Source organism: Bacillus rossius, chromosome 2, assembly GCF_032445375.1.
Source record: "Bacillus rossius redtenbacheri isolate Brsri chromosome 2, Brsri_v3, whole genome shotgun sequence".
Lineage (NCBI taxonomy): Eukaryota > Metazoa > Arthropoda > Insecta > Phasmatodea > Bacillidae > Bacillus > Bacillus rossius.
Genome location: NC_086331.1, coordinates 122,397,742 through 122,421,030, shown reverse-complemented (window position 1 = coordinate 122,421,030; position 23,289 = coordinate 122,397,742). Strand labels below are relative to the sequence as shown.

The following is a 23,289-nucleotide window of genomic DNA, read 5'->3' as shown; positions in this document are numbered from 1 at the left end:
TTGTATTTCAGCCTATCGCAAAATGAATTCGCGAATTTTTCCGGTCTCTACTTATCATGCATATTTAGAAACAATAATCAAGAATTTTTGCAAGTAAAAGCTGGTGTTACAGTGATTTCAAAAAGTCATTGAAGATTTTATTTACTTTACTAACTTCTCTCTGTCAGTAGCAACATTAATTTTTTTTTCTTCTGGCAAAGGTTATGAAAGGAAAAAAAAAATACTATTATCAAAAACACTAGTCTAAAAGGTTCACAATTTATTGCAAAATACTTATCACAGTTTTTTGCACTTACAAAAAAATCACATATTGCATTACAAATGTACAATCTGATATTTTTTCTTACAAATACATTACTTACATCCTAAGAGCTTGGTAAAAAAAAAAAAAAAGGCAATTCTAACTAAGAACTAATATTTACAAACTATTCAAATCAAAAAGTGTCAACATCATATACTTTAAGGTTTAGTTGAAATTATGTGAATTTTTTTTACTTCTTTTACTTCAATGGTTGCAGAATAGCAGGTGCTTACGGAAATTTTTTTCAAGAGCAAATTGATTGATAATTCAAGTTTTAATTCATTTATAATAGTAATCATGAACTATAGGCTACTTAAAATCAATTTCTACATTTAATTTTTTTAATAAATGTTGAAAAAGACCCCCCTCAATATATTACCGTAAAATAAATGCCTAAAGCTGATTTTACACCTAGATATCCCAAAAATTTTAAACTTGGAACATTAATTGGATCACTATCTACTACTCCAAAAATAATGTTTAACATAATGCTGTGCAAACTTCTTTCCTATATGTCACTGTGTTTTGGATATTTCAATTAATCCAAAAAAAATCATTTTTGTTATTAAAATTTGGTGGCCTACCTAAAAAAAAATAATAACACCATCAACACAGTGTATTGGCCTGTCACAAGAGTACTTGTCAAAACAATTTTACTGTAATAATTAATATTAATTGCATTAACAATATAACTTTAGGTTGAATATTACAAATTCACATTAAATTTCAGTAAACAGATTTTAAAAATTTTCACAATTTTCTGGAGGTACATACTTTATGACTTCGAGGTTTAAGCAGGGTCTGTGAACGTATTGATGTATCGATGGATATCTAACTCTTAAGTCAAGTAGTAGTTTGTTACAATGGCCATATAAGCCTATCTAATAAATTAGGTGAAGTCCACGCATATATTTTCATATTCTAGTTCAAAATTGATTAAGATTTTGATGAAAAACCTGCTGACATACTAAAAATTAAAATCCTGAATAATTTACATGCAATTTATGAATATATTAAAACCAATTATTAAGAGGATTACAGTAGGTTTAAAAGTTACCAAAGCTACACTCCAAAAAATTGTATTTCAGGCATTTTAGTTAGAGTAAGTGCTGACAGGTTGAATATTATTCAGTAGCAAATGAAACATTTAAAGGCAATAAAAACTTGCAATGATAGTAAAGTGAGGGTTGTACAATTGCTACTTTAGTGAATGTTTGTTCTGTCAACAGAAACACCTAAAAACATACACGGGTGTATTATTGGAGGTTAACCATAATGATTAGATAACTTACCCACAATAGATCCCTGTTGATTGAACTTTAATGGAAACAATAACAAAATCCTATCAGAATTATCCTGAATCTCTTTGGACCTATTGTCACAACTGAAAGACATTTGTTGTAGCTAGTAAATGATTTCCTTATAAAATTATCTGAAAACTGTGCTTGAGAAACAAAAATAAAAACATTTTACAGAATGTTGTTGTACATGAAAATGTAACACCAATTTTCCAAACAAGTAGCAAAAAAGGTCTTTTTAATCCTGCCTAAACAGGGACACAATACTAATACATACTACATGTACTTAAATAAAATACTTGATCTTAGTGAAATGTAAAATGTGATTTAACAAATAAATATTATCCATATTGAAACTGTGATGAGCACAAAATGTCTAATAACTTGAGGCATATTAAAAATAGACTCTATTAAAAGTCATAACATTCTCACACAAAGCTAAAATAAGATTATTTTAAAAATGAATTTGGTTTAAAAATAAAAATAATGTCCCGCAGAAAAGCTTGAAAATTTTACTGATTTCACTATCATAGTTTTATCTCATGAATAAATGAATTTCTTCCACAAGTTCAAAACCTTATTTTTAAAACAATTTCAAGGATCTATAACCATCGATAAAAAAAATTGGCAAAAAACTATGTTGTACTAGAATATATCAAAAGTGTAAGTACACTAAATCTCAAATAAATCTAAAGGGACATACATAGTAGATGACTTGACACACAACAATACAGACTTATCTTCCAACTGCTTCACTACAAAACTTACTAGCTTCCATAACAATACATTTTTTATATACCTTGCATACAATAAAGCAACAAATCTTCAAAAGAAAATTCACATATTTCACAGCTCCATTTAAAAAAAAATTTAACTCCTAAGATAAAACAATATGACGTAACTCTCAAAACCAGTGGTCTATGTAATTCTACAACTCAACTGTAAAATCATCTAAAAACAAACAAAAACGAATTGTTTTACAAACTCAACTTGTGTTGTACAAGAAAAATAAAACAAACACCAATTTATGGTATTTGATCAGTTAAAATTTAGTAAAAACTATTAATAACAAATAAAAAATAACTTACAACACATACTTTTAACTTCTAAATTAGAATTTTAATGATTAGGTATTGTAGTTTCATTTATTTAAACTTGGTCAGTACTTTCTTCCATAAAAAGTACAGTACATTAAAGCAGACTTGCACAGCCAGGCAGATAATCAAACCACAAACTTTGTATACTAAGCTAATGGAGTAATGAATTCCTTTTTTTCAAGCCATGACTGTACATGCCGACCAAAGCATTTAAGATAAAATACCACCAGATTTTGTGTGCTATTGTGGATGAACGTAGTTCGAGACAGGACAATCTTTTATGTTAGTTTGGATTATTTCAAAATATATGGAAGCAATTTTTTAATATAATGACTTATTTGACAGAATTTATTGGAATTAACTAAAGGCATTTCATGGAGCTGATTAGGAGAAATGTGTGTGAGTGAAGGAGAGGCTTATATGACGATCAATGCTAGTATTTTATGAAATGAATATTTAGTCTCAGATACAATAAAACATAAAAATTATAGAGCAAACACAATATATTTTTTTTTAAAATTAAGATCCTACCAACCAAATATTGGAAACAATTAAAACACTACTGCTGACTTAACTGCGCAGTAACGTGCATAGCACAATGAACTCATGGAAATGAAATATGTGATAACCATGCACAAGCCAATGAAAAAATTAAAACAATAAGTCATTCCAATTTCTTATAAATTAATAAAAGAAAGCAGTTACTGGAAGAGAAGTGTTAGCAATGTAAGTATGGAATAAAAAAAATAGAAGAATTCATAAAATTTTTTATAATAATGGTGTGAAGAGTCAGCTGAACACATATTTTTAGTTTAACCCTCTAACATTGTAAAAACTAGAAATTAGTGTATTTTGTAATAAACAAGAATATACTTTAATTTTCATCAAAATATTCTATAAAAAAAATTGTTACTTGGTTCAGCTAGAGGTGAGACTAGTTTCGTCATTTAATAAAAGCATTTTATTTTATATCTTATTATAAGTTTCTAAAAAAATTAATTTGGACAACAAAGCACAAAACATTTTACACCTAACTGACCTGCCATTAGAAATTTATCAAATAAGTTACCATTTAATTGTAAACACTAAAATTATATTAAAAATTTAAAAATGAGGATTTCTGGCACCTAATTGCAACTTGGCTCTCTGCTGACATATTTACTATTTTTATTTAGACCTGATATAAAAATATATTAAAATTTTTAAGCTAAATTTAAAACATTTTCTATTGAACCAAGGTGTGGGGAGGCCAAAAACTCTGTCCAGCCTGAATTCTATTATAATACTTTATTTTTGAGGGCATGGTAACATTTACTTAAAATACCTTAATTCACATGATAAACATTTATTTCATTAAAAGTTGCATAAAACTATAAAATTTGTATTAAACATTGAAAGTTCAGTATTTGACACCATAAATTTGTAAGCATTCTTATACCTATTTCTAATATGTATCCTTTCTTCCTACAAAAACTCTTCCTAAAACATCTTCCTGGAGCCAAACCTGTTTTTAACGTATCTATACCACAAAATGAATGGACCATTTGTTGTACATTATGTTCAGAATATACTATAGCTGCTATATGGCACATAAGAAGGAACTGTCAAACAGTAATGGAAACCCAAGTGACTTTAATTTCAAACATTCTTTCTACGAACCTCTAGTAGCCACCATAACTATAGTTTGGAGTCACACAATGCCTTAGTAGAAAGATCACATTATATTAGCAAACAATGCTAAGTTTAATTTCATACATTGAATATAAAAGATTTCATTGCCCAAGGAAAAGATAAATTAGGAAACAAATCCCACTTTGGGCATGGATGCTTTTAGAATAGGTTAGTTTTTACATCATCCCCAGATAACCCTACACAAAGCTTCTAAAATACATTTGCAGATCTTTGTGAATTCAGTTTAACACCTTTTATCAGCCAGTTACTTATAAAAGTCATGTTGAAATATGTTTTTACAGAAAAGGTTTTATCTGTAAGTGGACCACTTGTGAGACTGTCATATGTCTATTATCCTAAATTGGTCAAAGGAGAGATACCTTACAGACACTAGAGCTTAAAATAATATTTACTTACAAAATATTACAAAGATCCCAAAATTAAGAACACACTTATTACTAAAATATGAAACTTTATATAAAATGGCTTACGAGCAAATTCAAACAAAATATAGGTTAACTCGACTTTTGTACAGCTTAGTATTTTCACTGTGAGAAATTGATTATAGCATACTTTTTACCAACTGTAAGAAGAAAGAGGAATTTAACTTAGGATAGCATATTTTGAAACCCCATTTCAATAAATATTATTACAATTTTGTTGATTTACCAAAAAAGAAAATTACAACAGCATTTTAGAACATTTCTCACAAAGAATTTCACATGATGAATTTAAGGCAACACATTATTGACTTCCTTTTCAGTAGTATCTTTTTAGCACCTTTTAACTAATTTACGTTAGCTTGCAGCTCCCACTGTAAAATACATTATAGATAAAACAACTTAACATCTTCACTTGCATAAATTGCAACTCTTTAATAACAAAATTAACAATCATCTATCTTGCCGCTATAGTCTAAAAACGCTACTGATTGACTGTCAGAACATGCAAGTTCCAGCCCCTTTAATGAACAAAAAAATACAGACTTAACTTCTAGAACAACTAATATAAAACTCTTTACTGACCTATTTCATTAAAGAAATTATTTATTATGTATCTGGCACATTTGGTAAAAAAACATAGAGGCTATATTAAATATTAAGTTTTATGACTTGTGCACAATTAGTATTAACATCTACTGTAATTATATAGTATCACATACCCAATATTATCTTTCGATCCTAATGGCTTGATACAGTACATTTTGATCCTGTGGTACATAATGCTCTATGTTTTAATTTAGTATGTCAAAAGAACCTGGACATAAGAAGAACAGGTATATCACAACACAAAATACATTATGTCATTAGTGCATGTGGAAATATTTTCTTTTGTATGCATTTCACAATCATTATTAATTGTTTCATCCCAAGTTTTTTGTTATGTCCAGGATCTTTTGATGTACTAAATTAAAGCAGCAAGCAACATGTACCACAGAATTAATGTATACAGACAGGATAATGCCATAAGGATCAAAGGATGTATTTGGATACATGGTACAGAACTTTTACCAAATCTATTTTTTAACCAACATTTTAAAATCTCTTTGACTTAGATTTTACTTTAAATACCATCATGAATATATGGTTATGCATAAAACCTGTGAAAACAATAAGCTCACAGCTTCATAAACTTCAATAAAATCCTGAAATGCAAATGTAAAAGTATAAAAATTTACAGACTGGTAAAAACTGTGCAGTTGTAATCTTCCTCGTTCACAGCATTTTCTCTCTTGTAAATGCAGATAATAAAGTCTGGAAAAAATAAAAATATTAAACAAATTAGTTTGTTTGTTAAATAGATATATTAAAAAATAACATTTAGAACATTTTAAACCAAAATGTGCAACTAATATTTAATTGTGTTGGCTATACAAAGACAATTAGAGGCCAAGACAGTAGTGTCTCTTGGATACATTTTGTCAATTACTTGATAGTAAATGTAAATTTAACAAGCACTAATTAGTCTTAAAACTTACTACTATATACACATGAAGCAATTGGTACACCAATTAAAATATATAAAATTGGATTTTCAGCTATTAGTGTTAAAAAATGCAGATTGCTATTTTTTAAATGCACAAAAAAAAAAGAAAAAAAAGATAATAAGCAGAAATATAAGCATGAGATTACATCAGTGGTTGTATCTCAAAGAATAACACACACAAATATAAAAATTTAAATTAAAAAAATAAAGTTTTTTTTTAGATACAAACACAGGATTGCTTCACATGACCAGGGCCGCAACTAGGGGGGCGCAAGCGGGGCATACGCCCCGGGCGCATAGCTGTGGGGGCGCCGAAATCGCCGGATTGCATTGTAATTCCTACTACAACTTGTAGTGGGTTCATACATGGAAGTTACAGTAGCACAGAAACTGTTACATCTAGGTATGGAAAAAGCTTAAATAACACAATTTTTCCGTGGGAAGGCTCCCGGACCCCCCCCCCCCCTTTTCCGCTTTATTGGTGTGGTATGTGCCAAAAAAGAGGGGGGGGGGGGGGGGGCGCTTGAATCAATTCATGCCCCGGGTGCCAGAGACTCTAGTTGCAGCTCTGCACATGACCAGTTTACTGTTTGATTTTTAGCTGAAGATAAAACAAAAACTAAGAGAGAACATAGAATTTGAATTCACATGACAAATACTAGTGGTGCACTATTTATAATAGTTATATAAATTCAGAGATAATAACTTACAAACAAAAACAACTATAAGCTTGAACTAAAATATGCCATACATTTTTGCTAAAAAGACTTACAGAAAGTGGAGGCTGTGGCATAGAGATTGTATGTCATTCCCCCATATTTTAATCCTTCAATAATATAGAGATACTATTACTTTTCATTATATAATTTTAATGACATATTCCATCAAAAATATCAATGCACAATAATTTTTTTGGTAAAGGTTTATTAAGTACTTAAATGCTTATTCAAAACAGATATTAAAAATTTACATATGACTTTTTTTTAATGTTTAAAATATCACCCAAAAATATTTTTCGAAATGACTCCTAATTAAAATTTAGATAGAATTCATTCGTCACCTACAGGCTTGATTCCTAAGGGTGATATTCAATGCACGAAGATCAGTATTAAGAATGGCAATTAGGCAAAATATCAAATAACTATTTGACAGGGAACTGAAATTCCAGTATGTGTGGTTTTATTTTACAGAGTTCTTCTCACTACTAAAAAAAACTTAAAAGAACACCACCTTCCCTTTATCAAAATATAAGGTGGTTCAACTCTCTAGTTATATATAAATTTTCTTCTGACGTAATGGATATTTGATGACCTTTTATTGAGAATCAAAATCTTCTTGTTGCAACTGCCCAGGACACAAGGTTTCTGCATTCATTGAATGCTTAAGTTTCAAGGAAATGTTTGAATGCCTAGATGTAGTAGTACTTAGTGATAATTTCAACAATTAAAATGTGCCATGGCAATAGCTGTAAGTGTGTTTTGCTGCAGTGGATAAAGCACTTCAATGTTCACCTATACAAGAGTGTTTGATAAAACCAAGGTACTAACGTCTGCATAAACAATAACACTGCTTACAGCATCCAGATGTTGGGATTGGTTTATATGATGTATTGTATATTTAAAAAAATTTTAATTTATCACACCAAGTCCTATGAAAAAAATCCTGTAAAGTAAAATAGGATTTTTAATAATAAATTCAGAGAGAGTAGCTTACCAGGTCTAGTCATATAACATTCAGCTTTCCAAGCTTATATAACTTCAGTAGCTCTCTCTTTTAAAAAGATTTTCCCTCTATTACAGTATTCATCGATTCTGCAGTACCCTTCTACCAGAAATATTTTGTTTTTCCAAGGCCCCTGCAATATGATCATTGCTGCAGTAGAAGGAGGGCTTGTGATGACCAAGAAGGGTGTAAATATCACCCTTACGTGCCATGATGAACACAGGTTACCCTTAATAGTTGCACCCCGTCCTTAAGAATGGATCCCTATAAGAGATTTGGGAGATTCTTGATTGTAAACAGACGAGCTCTAGGGTAGCCATTCTACACGGATTTCTAAATTCCTGGTTATTTCCAGGTTTTACCTTCAATTAATTATAAAGCCTGTTTCATTCTCAATGTCATGCATATATTACATTCAAAACCACCGCAAGACTTTCTCTTAAGTTTTTAATCTCTCAGAAACGCTTCTTGTCACTATACATATTCATATAAGATATTCCCAGAAGACATTAGGAGTAAAATTTAAGTATATTTAGGCACATACGTACTTTTGCATCTGATACACACATTTTCAGCACATTTTATTTTAAAAGTTAGTTTTAAAGCATCCAAATATTTCTCACAGTTTTTGTGATTTTACACTTCAATACACAAAATTGAAGAATATTTTAGTCCCTCACTTCCAAGGAATAGAATATTAAGTTAAATGTTACGTATGTACACACAATATATTGTTTAAGAAAATATTTTGCTAATAAATGACAAGTTTACAAAACTATTACTACGTTTAATCATTTGACAGTGCTGTTATGTGCTCATGATATAATTCTATTTCTTTATTTACTTCACTGAGCAGTTAAATTTTTTTTACCTATTAGTTACCTTATCTCCCTAGCACAGCGTTTCTTCTCTTTTGCTGCATTTAATTGCAATTGGTAAATTTTCCTTTATTCCTCCATGCTATTCACATAATAAGAATAGTTATATCGCGCTGAATGCAGGATGGGATTTGTGATTTTAACTGCTTGAACTCCTCCATCTAGTTGGTGCAGATTCTAATCAGTAATACAATGCACTGATTTTTCCTGGCTTTCCCAGATCCAATCCTCACGAAGTCAAATACTGGGTTTTTTTCCTAAGTCTTTCAAAATTATTTTATTAAAAATAGAATGTTTTACTACATTTACTCTAGTACAACAATATTTTTTAGACTGTAGTTTATGAAATAACTTCAAACACCAAACGCAATGAACTAAGATAGCCTACACAATTTTTCATAGTTTAGCACCATATTTTAGTCACCTGCTTGATGAGCATATAAAAAATTGCAAGTGTGTCGTAGCTGGATAGATGAGAGTATGAATAAAATTTCTCAACAACAATAGCTGAATCTGCATATTAGGTTTTGCGATAAGGATGAATGTGTTGTCTACAATTATTCTTCAGTACGTTTGGGGAAAACTGCATGTTACTAATTACAAGGCCTCAAAAAAAAAAAAAAAAAAGGTACAATAGGTAAAAACCTAAAAATGCTTATCGAGCTGTCAATGAATGGCCTTGCCTGTAGCCACCCTGACACTTATCCATACAATATCCAGAACTTTAACACAAGAAGGACTCTTCAATCAACTCCATCACAAAGGTTTGCAACAAGTTTTTGTGGTTATTTGAGTTCTTTTTTACATACACCAAAAGAATTATAAAGCTTTAAATATAATGCATTTGATTAAGGACCATATTCATCCGGGTGATAATGCGAAAGGGGCAATATGTTTCGAATAGAAAATTAGGATGTAATTTTTAAAAAAATCAGGATGGACAAGATAATGGAAAGTTGAGGTATGCTACGCAGTAACTGTTTTCAAAACAAAGTGCTTACACATGTAACAAAGATTCATGGCTACAGAGGCAATATGCCGTAACAAAGATTCCTGATTGGCATCATTTAATTGTATGAACATCTACATTTTTATTTATTCATATTACAGTACAACCCTGTTATAACATTCTCCAAGGGACCAACTTAAAAAAATGTTATAAGCAGGAAAATGTTATAAGCAGGAAATCATAAAATTACATCTTCACTTTGTATAAATTACGTGTCGATTGATTAATTTAAAGAGTATAGGTAAAACAACACAATACAGGAGTAATACACTAAGTACAGCAATAGAGTGGAAAATTGGTTAATTTTATTTATAGATAATACCTAATAATATGCTAAAAAAAGTGTTGTACGATACAGTTCAGACACAAACAGAAATATTCAACTCTTTTGCAATCACAACACGCGTTTTGTTGGGGTTCCTGTCCACTAGTTAATAAACTGAATTTTTTCAGCTACAGAATATGATTTTCGTTTATATTTATCGGCCATCTTAGCCGTACAATAACCTGAATAAAATTTCAATACTGCGTATTTTAATTAAATACGACCGTGACTACAATAAGTAAGTGAAAAAAAAAATTACGGTAAAGGTTAACCACAAACAAAAGCCGTGAATATATCCATAGAACATTTAACCATCTCAAGGTGTTAAACCTTTGAAACAAAAACCAGCACCATAGAATACAGTAGCACTGTTTCCGACCATGTATCAGTGCACAAAATGTGCATCATAAGTATAACGGAACAAGTCAAAGGCTAACATGTGCGAACAGGACGCCATATTGATAGTTGATCCGGTGCAAGTTGTTTAGTGCGTGTGTACCACGTCTATGGTGAACTACACAAATGTAAACATCTGATGTTTGTATATGCGTGTTGTATTTTCTAGCTATGTTTTTGCTCTAAATTATGACTTTGAAGGAAGAGATACTGAAAATTGTGGCAGTTATCAAAGCAAATTTGAACGTTAAAGGCGGGAATGTAGAAATGTTAATATTGTTACAGGCGGGAAATTAAAGCATTGTGATAAATGGAGAAATGACGGGACCATGAAATTATGGTGTTATAGGCGGGAAAATGTTAAAAACGGGAATGTTATAACCGGGTTGTACTGTATTGGGAAACAGAAAGTCATCCTTTGTGTGCATCTAGTATAGCGATAGGCCCATTTTCAAATGGTGAAATAAGGTGCATTTCTGAACTGCGGATTTTCTGTGTGAAATCCTACATCTCAAGTGGAGGAATAAAGAAAATTTTTACTACCCGGATGGGCTCTGTGTTGTGCCAAAAAAACCAAATAGATGCCAATCAGATACCATTTAAAATATATAAATAAATTAATTTAAGATTAAGTTTGCATGGTGTAACTAAATATCTATTGATTATATTTATAACTCTTATTAATGCACTTGCTTTCATATTAATACCATTAGCAATGTAATGTTTACCTTTACAAACACATCACTTCTTGCCCAATTTCACTTGCACTTTCTTCGGTGGGCTCCATCGAAGACACGACACATCAACAGTCATCCTTGGACTTTTTAACTGTGAAGTCTTTATGTACTCCTCAATGAGCTTGGGTGTGACACAGATCACATGCTGCCCTTTCCAGTACTTTACCATGTTCATCGACTGCAGGGCGTAGATGATGTCTGTCTGCGCGATGCTCGTCATTTCACTGCCAAAATAACAACTTTAGTGAGTATTACACTCTCATAGTTTCAACTATCCATAGAAAAGAATAAAAAGAAAAATTAGTGTTCTAAAACATCAAATGTTAGGATATGTTGTATGTGATAGAGGATGACCCAGGATTTTCATAACACATGTTTATAAGAGAGATTTAAAAAATATGGTATTGTTATATACCTATTGAGGACATAGCTGCTTACCCGAGGCTACTTGTAGTGGACCCCGGCTGACGTCAATATTATGTCATATAATGCAATTGATACCCAATATCGTTCAGGAACAGCAAATACTTAGTGCTCACTGTTGCCAGATATAGAGACGGAAGTTTCAGACACAACTATGTAATGTTTTTGAAAAATTAATTTTCTCTAAAATCAGAAAACATTTAAAAATAAATCTGAAACAATGTATGCTGTAAAGGAAATTTTAAATGTTAATTGGGAAATAATGCATCTTCTTGTTGTATTTCATCAAAAACATTTATGGAGACGGAGCCGAAAGTTGCCATCTTGGTTTCGCCTTTTAGAATTTAATATTAAGATGTTGGATCTGTTCAAGCATATTATATGATTTAATGGAATGCCAGAAATAAAAAGTTAAGGCCCCCCAACACAAGATCAGTCCAGCTCCCAGTTCGGACTGCTCAGTCCAAACACAATCAGTCCACATGCTCAAGTCGTACCAAACAGTCCAAACCACAGTTAGGATTGAACTGAAGCCTCCTCCCACACGATCAGTTTTGGTGTTGCTGTCTGATGTATCCTTTCATCGTAGAATATGGAAGAAACATTGCATGCTGCAGTTGGAGTTCCACAATTAATTATACAAAGCAAAAAAAGCAAAAAGTGTAAACAAAGATGTCTGCCACGACAACCAGCTGAGACTGATGGACTCACTGCTTGGACTGGCGAGACGCTGTCCCCACACACGACAGTTCTCTCGAGCTGAGTTCCCTCGAGCCCACAGTTCAATTTGATGGAAAGCTATCAGTTCATCAGTCCATCAGTTCTGACTGATCAGTCAGGAAAATTGACAAAAATATATGTTTATATTGAGATATCGTAGGGAATTTATGAAGTCAACAACAAGGCGGTGCTACCCGTATGCATGTGCCGGCGTGCTGCGAAGGCAGGGGGAAAAGGTTTCAGCTGACAACCTGTGTAAGTCCCTGCAGCCTTGAGCGAGGTGGTTCATCTTAGTCCAGCTGACCTGTACGCAAGGTGGTTGAACAGTGGTCACGCCAAGAAATCGGGCACTGATTGATTAGCGGGTCCGGTGTCACGTAAGCAGGCGCAATGGCTCGACCAGAACAGAAGGCAGTGTGTGCATGTTGAACGAGTCGACCAGAAATCTTGGTGGAATTATGCACATCCAGCCAATGGAGGCAGCTGAAATCATTAAACATTGAGCTAAGTACATTCCTTTTGAGAATATTTATAGGCCTCTTGGTTGTTGTTCGGATGGTTGTTGCGGAGGATGTTGTAGGCTTTTGGGGAGATGACGAAAATGACGACAACGATAATAATAATGATGATGATGGTGTGTCATTTGTCATCGCGTCATGTTGTGATGCAGGCCTGATCATCTGGAGGGCCATAGGACCAAAAGTCATCAGTCATGTAGTTAAGTATTTAGTATCATTCATATTTTTTCTGATTGCAAGTCAGAAGATTAGGTTTACTATAATTTATTATATTTAAGATGTTAAGTAGTTTATGACTAATGTGGCATTGTTCTCTCTTTGCTGACATAAGAGTATAATTATTTTCATAATATAAAAGGTTATGATGTTTGTGATATAGTTTGCAAATTGCTGACAGTAATGAATTTAGTAGCCCAGTGAGTTTAGTTAGGTTATTTGATGTTAGGTTAGGGCAGGTACCCTCCTCCTTGGTTTGTTTTCAATTTTAATTGTGTAAAGAGAAGAATAAATTTTAATTTCAATAACAATATTACAATTTATTTCTGTTTTGATTAGAAGTAACAACAGTTCCATACAGGAACATTATGAGCTGTTACTCTATGTAATGCAAATCTTTTTCAGCTTTTTTTCTCATTGAATGTTGGTAGTTCTCTGTCTAGAGAAAAAAGAGAAAGAAGATCTAGACAGGGTGCTTTGTAATCAAAGACAACAAAGATCCAGTGTCATACAACAAAGACTTTTTTCTGGTTAATTTTTTTTGCTGTAATACATTTAAAGTCAATTTCCATCTATATTCTTGGTAAACCAATCCCTCACTTAGCACGACTCTTGTTTTTCAAAATGTTTGTGTTATTCGACAATGTGTATTCTAAAGCATTATTCTCCATAAATAGCAAAGGTTAATTAACTTATAGTACTCCTACATGTGTAGGGAAAATATTCTTCACGTAATATAAATGCATAGAATAACACTCAACGACAAATACGTCACGCCATTTATCTTTATAAGCCTATCATAAATCCTTTATGACAAATACGTTACTGCGTTAATGGAGGGCAGGTGGTTATGTACTTCAAAATTAAAGTGCTTATTTGCGTATCACCTTTTAGGACACAATTTTTTTACAATACACCATTCATTCAACCTTTTCTACATGAATCATCTGTTCATTTCTGTTCCGGTGTCTAATGTCAAACATATTCCTGCTGATTTATATAAACGTTTGATAGAGTCCTTATTTATGATATGCACGATTGTACACACAGTTAACTTGCTTAAAACTAAAGTAAAACCAACATAACTGTGGCCTTCATGTTATTCTTAATGTCGTAATACTTCTAGTTTTGTCTCAAATACTTGAACACGAAGCATTACACTCTCACTTGGAAGCCATGATTCCAACTGCAGGTGCTTGAAAATGTACAGTTACCAGCCACTGACTAGACTGAAGTTCATCACGGAGCGGTCTGTAGCCAGGTAACAACGGTACGGCCAACGCAAAAACATTTCGTCCTTTACACCAAATAGCCGCAACTGATCTTGCCATAGCTGATGTTTGTACAACAGCCGATAGCGTAGTCAGATATACATGGGCATTCTAACTGTATGCTAATTGTATGTAATGGTACATCTGTTGTTTACTGAGTTGAAGCAGACTTCGTGGTGTCATACCCAAATTTTTTATTGCCTGTGGTGATTTCCTGCTAACAGAAATTTACTGATACGTAGGGATGGTGATTTTTAGTTTTTGCTAAATAGATGCTAAAATATGCTAAATTATATTTTTTTTCGCTATAAAATGCTAAATCTAGACTATTCCGAGATAAATGCGAAATCAAGGTAAAAAACGTAGATTCGTCTTCACTCTACACAATTTATTTACTGATTGTATTTTGTTTCAGTTCAGTATCAAAAGAAACCATCATTTTATGGTGTATTCAGCACAACTACTATTGTTCGTAAATATTGAATGTAGAATGGCCATCCGTGCCTCGCGATTGTAAACAAAGCAAAGAACAACTAGCTGGAAGATTTTCCGTCATCTTGCAGAGTACAAGTTTTTAGGCTACCATATTGCGACATCTCTGCTTCGTTGCGCTAACAATTGTAAGTCCCATTTTCTGGCTGTGTTTCACGTGAAAGCCGTGTTCTTGTGTAGTCTGTGGAATGTTGCGTGTTTACAAATACGTGCATACTCGTGAATGTGTTGTATACTGTTATTTCTCGTGGTAAAAATGGGACAAAACGTCATTTCCATTCGCAATCGCATAAATGAATACAAAAGTGAACAGTTAAAGGAAAGTGATACGAATATTTTAATGCGCAATTTTAATTTATGTAATCGCCATCTGGAATGGGAAAAAAAAGATTTACTTGAAAAGCACATTAAATCTGAGGGACATCAAACTGCAAAAAAAAAAAAAAAAAAAAAAAAAAAAAAATATCACCGAGAAGTCGGTTGAAGGAAATAAGTCAGAAAAACGGCAAGCAACAGTTTCTTTTTTATAAAAATATACCTTTCTTCAGTAATGTAAAATGAGAGAATTGGCTAAATTGTGTTTTTTAAATGCTACAAAATGCTAAATTTCAAATTCAAAATGCTAAATGTCATTATTTTAAATGCTATAAATCACCATCTCTACTGATACGGTATTCAAGACTAGGGGAGTAAAATTATCATCACGCTAAGTAAATATGCGCTATCTGAAGTCATGCGTGGTGAGGGATTGGTGTACTTATTTAAAATATACTAACTGTAATTTTTATTTTATAACTAAGATATATATTTTCTTTATCCTCATTCATTATCATAATGATATATTTTTTTTTAAATTTAATTTCACTGTTTCTTTTGTAGGGTATTTATTGTTTTATATTAAGCCTACTGCTAAGATCTCTGCTGCTTCCTTGCTTGCCATCATTCTGTTCTGTGATATTATTTAAATTTTGCTGTATTCACTTATATTTTGATGAATTATGCTTTGCTACAGATTAAGAAGTTTCAAGTTTCTAAAGTAATGAAGTAATGATAAACATCATACAATTATTTCCGTATCACCATTTAAGAAAACACAAATTTACCCTTCACAAAACTAACGGTTGTCTAAAGAAAACTTTGTGTATTCAAAGATAATAATTGCTTTCTGTTACATGGTTTAGATATTTTTAGTGCATTCCAGCTAAAAATTTTGGAATCAAATTCTGTACATAGTTCCTTTGAATAACTGCACAAATTTCCACTTAAAAAATAGCTGTCTATACCCATTCCAAATAACCACATAACAGAACAAGTGGCATTACAAAATCAATGTATATCTGATAAAAAAAAAAAGCAAAAATGAAATGTACAGATTAGCTGGACTGCACACATGCACATCTGTAATTCTTTCATCTGTATATTCACAAAAGCACAAACCTAAATCTAATAATATATTTTTCCACACCAACAGCATTTACCTGAGAGCTTTGATGGACACAGTTCCTCTAAAGTCCCTGAGAATGTCAAGCAACACCCATGACCAATAGGAACGATAACTCAACTTGCCAAGATCTGATAATGGCTTCTCAGGACTACCAACAGTGCATTCTAGTTTTGATAACTCATAACTGAATGCAATCAAGAATTTCCCATATCCCAATCGCTGGTAAGGTGGCAGTATCATAATACAAGCAACATTATTTCCATCAGGGGACTCTTTTTCCTATAAAAACCAAAAACAAAAATTAATTTAATTTTTAAGGGATTACACATATGGAGAAATAAATTTCAACACTCTAACTTTATAACACATTTATACACACACTTATAAACCTTTTCATATACAAAAATCAAAAAATAAAAATTTATAAGCAATAACTTATATTTTATATTATGATTTACTGTCAATATCATGCTGCTATTGACAAAATTATCTTCAAGCCTATGAATAAGTAATAAAAGTTGCAAAAAAATAATAATGAAAAACTGTGTTTGATGTATTTATAAATAAAATTTATTGCAGTTTACAGCTTGGTCATAATGGATGTTCATGTTGTTGACTATAGCTTATAAGTTCTAGTATTAAAAATTAAATAAAATAGTAAATTCTAATAAACTGAAATAAATACTGTTGAAAAGCATTAAATACTGGAACGTAGATGTGCAGAGTACAAATGCCAAAAATTTTTTCGCCATGCATTTTATTATTTTGGGTTTGAGGTAACAATTTTTTTCCCCCCAAACACACAAGCAGTAGCAACTACACACTGGCAATTTAGCTATTGACCTACTCCAAATAAAAAAAAGTAAACATACAAACAACAATATACAGTTTAGCACATTTTAATTAATTGCAGTGAAATAGTACAAAATAAAAATTGCAAAGTTACCTTTACCACTACTTCAATTTTAGAGGATTAAGAGCTCCTAATAATTAAAATAACAGACCTTATGGAGTAAACTGACACGCACCTTAGAGAAGTAACCTACTAGATGAGCACCCTGTTTGTCCACTTCACACAATATGTAAAACATGAAGGGCTCAACATCAAAATAGAGTGTCTTGTGGTCCAAGAAAAGCTTTGCCAATAGACACAAATTCTGGGTGTAAACTTTGTGGTCTTTGCCATCTACTTCCCAGACAGACAAAGTACCTTTACGATATATCTCCTTACCGCGAGGTTGGCGCCAAGTACACTCACTCTGTAACAAAAGAATGCTTAGCTTACAAAACTGTAAGAAAAAACTACTACAATATTTAATAGAAAAATCAAACTATTAGAATGAGTTGTTTTTCAAATAATGAATTTTTTACAAATCAGACTTAAGGTTTCAAATATAACAATGTAAGTGGGATTTTGTTACGTCAGGGTTTGGATTGCAGTAAAATTACCCCATAAAGTAATTTTCAAAATTCTTGAATTTCTATCCCTAAAACCTAAACTAACAGTACATATTACTAAAATATATTGTAATCTTTGCACACAATCAGTGTTAAATGGACCGTATGTAAACGGGACATAAGGAAGGCTGACTACGGATACAAGTAGAGGGGAGGGAGAGGGGGGGGGGGGGGCTGGGTTTGTGATATTCATACTTTTCGCCGGCTTGACAGGATTCTTTGGAGTTAATCATGGTTTATTTCAATTAATACATCAGGTATTTCCAAGGACATTCATATTTATTCTTGCTTATCTTCAGCTTATCTTCTATCTAGTCGCTGTAGGTCTACCCGAGGGTCGAACCTAGGACCTCCCTCGCAAGCATCCACCCCACTGCGAACATCGGTAGGTCTCGAGGGCCTACAGACTCTACACTCGGTTTGCTTAATGCATTTCCTGTACTCTAGTGCCTATTACAAACCCTATCACTAGCCTAACTCCAGACCGATACAACCATCTCGCTTCCTGGAGGAACGCTCTCTCTTCTGACCTCTTGAAAACCCTGCAGCGCTGCAAACTGGCGTACCATCGTTCTACAGAACAAGGCACAAAATAAAAAGTTGAATTATACGGGGTGACAGTATCGGGAGTGGGCAATGAACTGAGCGCTGGCATCTCCACAAAGGTTGAAAAATAAATAAATTCTCCCCATTTATATCCTCTTAAAATCACCATCTCCTTTGGAAGAGTGGAACATTACAGCGAGTTCCAAAACATTACAAACATGGTACAGCAAAATTATCCAATATTATTTAATACACAACATAACTGCATCAGTTCTGGCTCCCTTGAACAAGGCCAGACGACTATCACTGAAGAGGCATGAACGTCTTGACCAACAATCTATTCCACGCACAAGCATCACTCAACCCCCAGACACACAAACAGAGATGAACTCGTGAATCTTATTTACATTACAATATAGGCTAAAAAGCTGCTGTAAGAGTACACACAATGGACTTTTATTTAGCTTTTATAACAGTTCCCAAATAAATAAACTGCAAGTTCAAACACAGCAATGTTAAATAAACTTTGCTGTGAATTTTGACGGTTTACAATATTTGCCGCCAACAATAAAACATTACACTTACCAAGTGGTACCTGCATGTCTTTTCCAGACGCATGTACTTCAAACAGTATTCACATATCCACAGTTTGGGCTGTTTTCCATATTCTTCCGGATAAGGACTAAAGTACCACGTATCTATCTCGTAGCGACCAAACTGTAATTTATCAATGTATTTCACTTTGGTAATTGCTTCATGCTCTTTCTCTAAAGCAGCAGTTGTTGGGTCCATCTCTGCATATGTCTAAAAATAGACATATATTAGAAGAATTAAAAAAGTTTAGGATTAGCGCAGGAATAAAACTTGACTAGTACTTAAACAAAAAATACAATTACTTCTCTGTGAAAGTGAAATTTTTTCCCAAATGTTAGATAATCCCTGCACAGTAAAATGAAAATTATTTAAGAATAAGTGTATCGTTATTCCCTTTAAGAGTTGTAGTTTGAGTAAAGATAATTTATTTTTAATGTTCTAACATAAAATTAAATGTTTAATGCTTCAAGGCATTTAATTAAGGTATTTCAATAACATTATTCAAACAATAAAAAAATAACAGTGATTAATGAAAACAGATATTATTCAAATATTTAAAAAAAACATATATAATTAAAATCATAACAAGTAGACATACCAATTGGACGTGATTGATTTCATCATGCCTACGCTTCTGGTTTCTTGTAATTTTCCTATCTGATTTATCATTTGCGTCTCCAGAGATGAGCCTCTGAGCATTTGTACAATCATGCTCTGCCATTTCAAACTGAGAGCACATAATCCTAAAAAACAACAACAAAAAAATGAGTTTTATGCAAAGAAGGCAATTAAAAAGTTTCAAATTAATTACTGCTAGTTAACAAAAACATGTATTTTACATTATATATCCATTCATTTGGTGTCTGTAAAATAAAGAACAAAAGATGCGTTGTGCCGAAATTATAGACAATATTTTATTGCATCCTGCCTGTGTTGGAGATGGAGACATTTGCTAGGACAGACAGTAGGAGAGCTCTCTGACTGGGAACTCAGAGAGTAGTAATTGTAAGAAAAGTATTTGTAGCCCACAGGAAAGCAGCTTTTTGGGGAAGTTCCCATTGATACTGTTACGATTTACCTGCGGGTTTGTAAAGGATAGCCCAATTAAAGATTTTTATTACACACACAGTTTTATTTATCACCACTACTTGTCACTTACAATTAATCTTCTAAGATGGCAAATAATTAACTACACTTAAAGAAATGTCTATTCCCCAGTCACTCGTTCCACACACCTCGCTGGGCCGCACTTCCGGCGCAACTCTCGCCGCAGCACCCCTCCTGGGTCTCCGCCGCGGGACTCCGTCGCCGCACTCCGCCGCCGCGGTCACACTCTTCGCCGAGATCCCACACGACGACTCGCTCGCAACTTCACTTGGGACTCCGCCGCGCCCGCGACTCTATCGCCCAGAAACTCCCGACTCCACTGAACTCACTCACTCCCTGCCCTGGAACCTTCGTCCAAGGACTTCGCCACTCTGCCGCACCCGCGGCACTATCGCCCGGAAACTCTGCCGCGGGAGAACTCCCCACTCAGACTCTGACTGACTCGAAGGTCGGCCCAACCTCTTTATATAGCCCTTGGGTTCCTGTCCAGAACAATCGGGCATGTCTCCGAGATATTGCGCGACCTTCGCCGTCGAAATGTCCAGAAACGCGTCGTAAGTCCTGTCGAAGGACGCGGCGGCTGCTCAAAGAACGCCGATAAACGCAACAAGCATCGGGTTCCCACAAAACGCGCCGATAAACATGTCTGGGTCCTTTTATTCCGCAGTGCGGCCTCTTTTAAGTAACTCGATCTGAGGCAGGTGCGCGCTGCGACGGTCAGGATGTCGCGCGATAATATGACACGAGATACCAGGGAGAGGATGCAGGTGGAAGGGGGCGCAGACAGGCCGTATGAGCGCGGCAATGCCAAGCACTGCAGCCCAGCGCGATCGTAACAATACTTTGTGTTTTTTTTTCTTGTCAGTCGTCGCTTGGACGTTGCCATGTGAGGTCGCGCTGCATGTTTTAACCTTTTTTTTCTTTCAAGTTTTAAACTCTTAATTAGAAATTAGCAGGGTTGGCTGAATTAAATCACAGTGGTTTAAACAACGGTTTTGCACATGGTTTTTAAATCAAGGATTTTTTTAAAAGTATTTTTAAATAGAATATCTTAATAAATTTAGTTTAAAGGTCTAATTCCACTCTAATAACAATAATACTTTGCTATTTATATTTCCTTTGACACAGGAACAAATAATTATATACTAATCAAGATCTTATCATTTAAATTATATGAATAAGATGTAAATAATAGCCAGGCTAATACTCGTCTAAAATTAATTAGTAAATTGTAGTCAAAAGTGTAACAAAAAAGAGGAAACATATGTAATAATAATTTTTAAAAAAATCCTATTTTGTGGGAAATTCCTGACTGTATTGTAAATCCCCTTTCTGTGGGACAGACCCATTCAATGGAGAACCCTCTTCCTGTGGAAAATACCAGTAAAATCTTATGTAGCTACTTTTCCGCAGTGTAAAAATAAATTTATAAAAATACCACTTCCCAATACTAGAGGCGTTCCTGTATTAACCCTGAAAACAATGTTAATAAAATCCTAATAGTTTCTGAGAAATCCCATTTTTTAGCTCACATTTCAATATCTGTGTATTATTACTGCTGTCGCCGCCATTAATTGTTTAACCGTGTCGGATTGTGTGTTTGTTCTGAAGAACTTCAAATATTGTGTATGGTTAGTTGGGTTAGTATAAATACATTAAAAATACTATAAAATATTTCTTATGGTTGCTTAGGATTTATGAAATTAAGATGTAGATATCCTGACCTAGCCAAACGTTTACATGAATTTACATAATTTTTAATGTAGCTATACTAACCCAAACAACCACCCACATTATTTTTAAGTATTTTTAACATTGCTAACCTAAAGTAACAAGATTTTACAGTATTTTTAATGTAGCTATACTCACCCAACCAACTATCCACAATATTTTTAAGTATTTCTTGTCGCTAATGTAACCTATGAATCGTTCATTACTATATGATGCTATACTATATAGTGCTACTTTAAATTAAATGTCAAAAAAAACTTCCTTAATTCAATGATATTTGGACAAACCATCAACAAACAGAAAATACCATAAATATTTCCCTACAACTGCAATACACCATCATATTAACTACTTCAATTATAAGACATGGGTACGAGATCAAGTCAATTTTACGGACCAAGTATTAAATTTCCATTATTTGTTTAAGTATTGTTGTAGCATGCGAAGACACAAAATACATACCTGTCTCGGGTAACCCATTCATCCAGACGGCGATCAAAACCTTCGTAATGGACATAATATTCCCAATGGCCATCAGGTTTAATGTATCTTTTCTGAATCACTTCAGCTGACTCTGAAGTAAGAATTAAAAAGGAAGGTTTATAATCCATGCAACTTTACAAGTACATAAGTTATTTTACAATGAATACTGTACACATTAAAACATACAATGTAAAATAATTTAGGGTAGCCTTAACAATCACTATTTCATGTATATAGATGCTTGTACAAGTTACACAATAAAAACCTATTATAACAAAATGGCTACATATAGAAAGAAAACTTGTATGAAATAAAGACTGAAATTGGAAACACATGAAAAAATATTAAACACACTGTAAACATTTCAAGCCATTATTTCAATAGTGGTACACTTTTATTATTGTAATATTTATACCAAACATGCACAAATGCGGCCCTGGAATAGACTGTATTGTGAATGTTAGGTTTGCCAATTCTGTGATTCTCTGTGTATAAGAACGTTAAAAAACAATGGTGAAAGCTGCATCATAGCAGAAGTATTATAATGTAAGCAATAAACTGTGATTTCTCAGAAACCAGTTAGATTATAAAGAAGGTGTTTTCAAAGATAAATACAGGAACACCTCTAGTTTTCGAAAAAAGTATCTTCTGAATTTTATTAAGGTAATTTTCTTACATCACTGTCATAAAGGGGTACTCATACCTTTGTATCTCATGACCTTGAGAAGCTACGACGCAGATGGAGATGTCGTTGGTAAGCCCTGAACCAATATTGTTTATAACAACAATAACCAACAATTTGCAGAATTGAAAATTCCAAATTTTGCAATACTAGTATATTCTACGTAAATACGTTCAGAACCAAA

The 23,289-nt window shown here is 33.1% G+C and overlaps 1 protein-coding gene across 2 annotated transcripts in view; it reads right to left on the bottom strand.

Moving 5' to 3' along the window:
- Positions 1–244: 244 nt before the first annotated feature.
- The window catches only part of LOC134529726 (histone acetyltransferase KAT8-like), a 30,706-nt gene continuing 7,661 nt past the window's right edge, over positions 245–23,289 (bottom strand). For both annotated transcript variants that reach the window (XM_063364108.1, XM_063364109.1), the window contains exons 2-8: positions 22,403–22,514; positions 19,701–19,845; positions 19,094–19,312; positions 17,533–17,763; positions 16,539–16,783; positions 11,412–11,644; positions 245–6,121 (exon numbers count right to left, since the gene is read on the bottom strand). In XM_063364108.1, the coding sequence (XP_063220178.1) occupies positions 11,425–11,644; positions 16,539–16,783; positions 17,533–17,763; positions 19,094–19,312; positions 19,701–19,845; positions 22,403–22,514 (1,172 nt within the window). In that variant the 3' untranslated portion in view covers positions 245–6,121; positions 11,412–11,424. The remainder of the gene's footprint in view (positions 6,122–11,411; positions 11,645–16,538; positions 16,784–17,532; positions 17,764–19,093; positions 19,313–19,700; positions 19,846–22,402; positions 22,515–23,289) is intronic.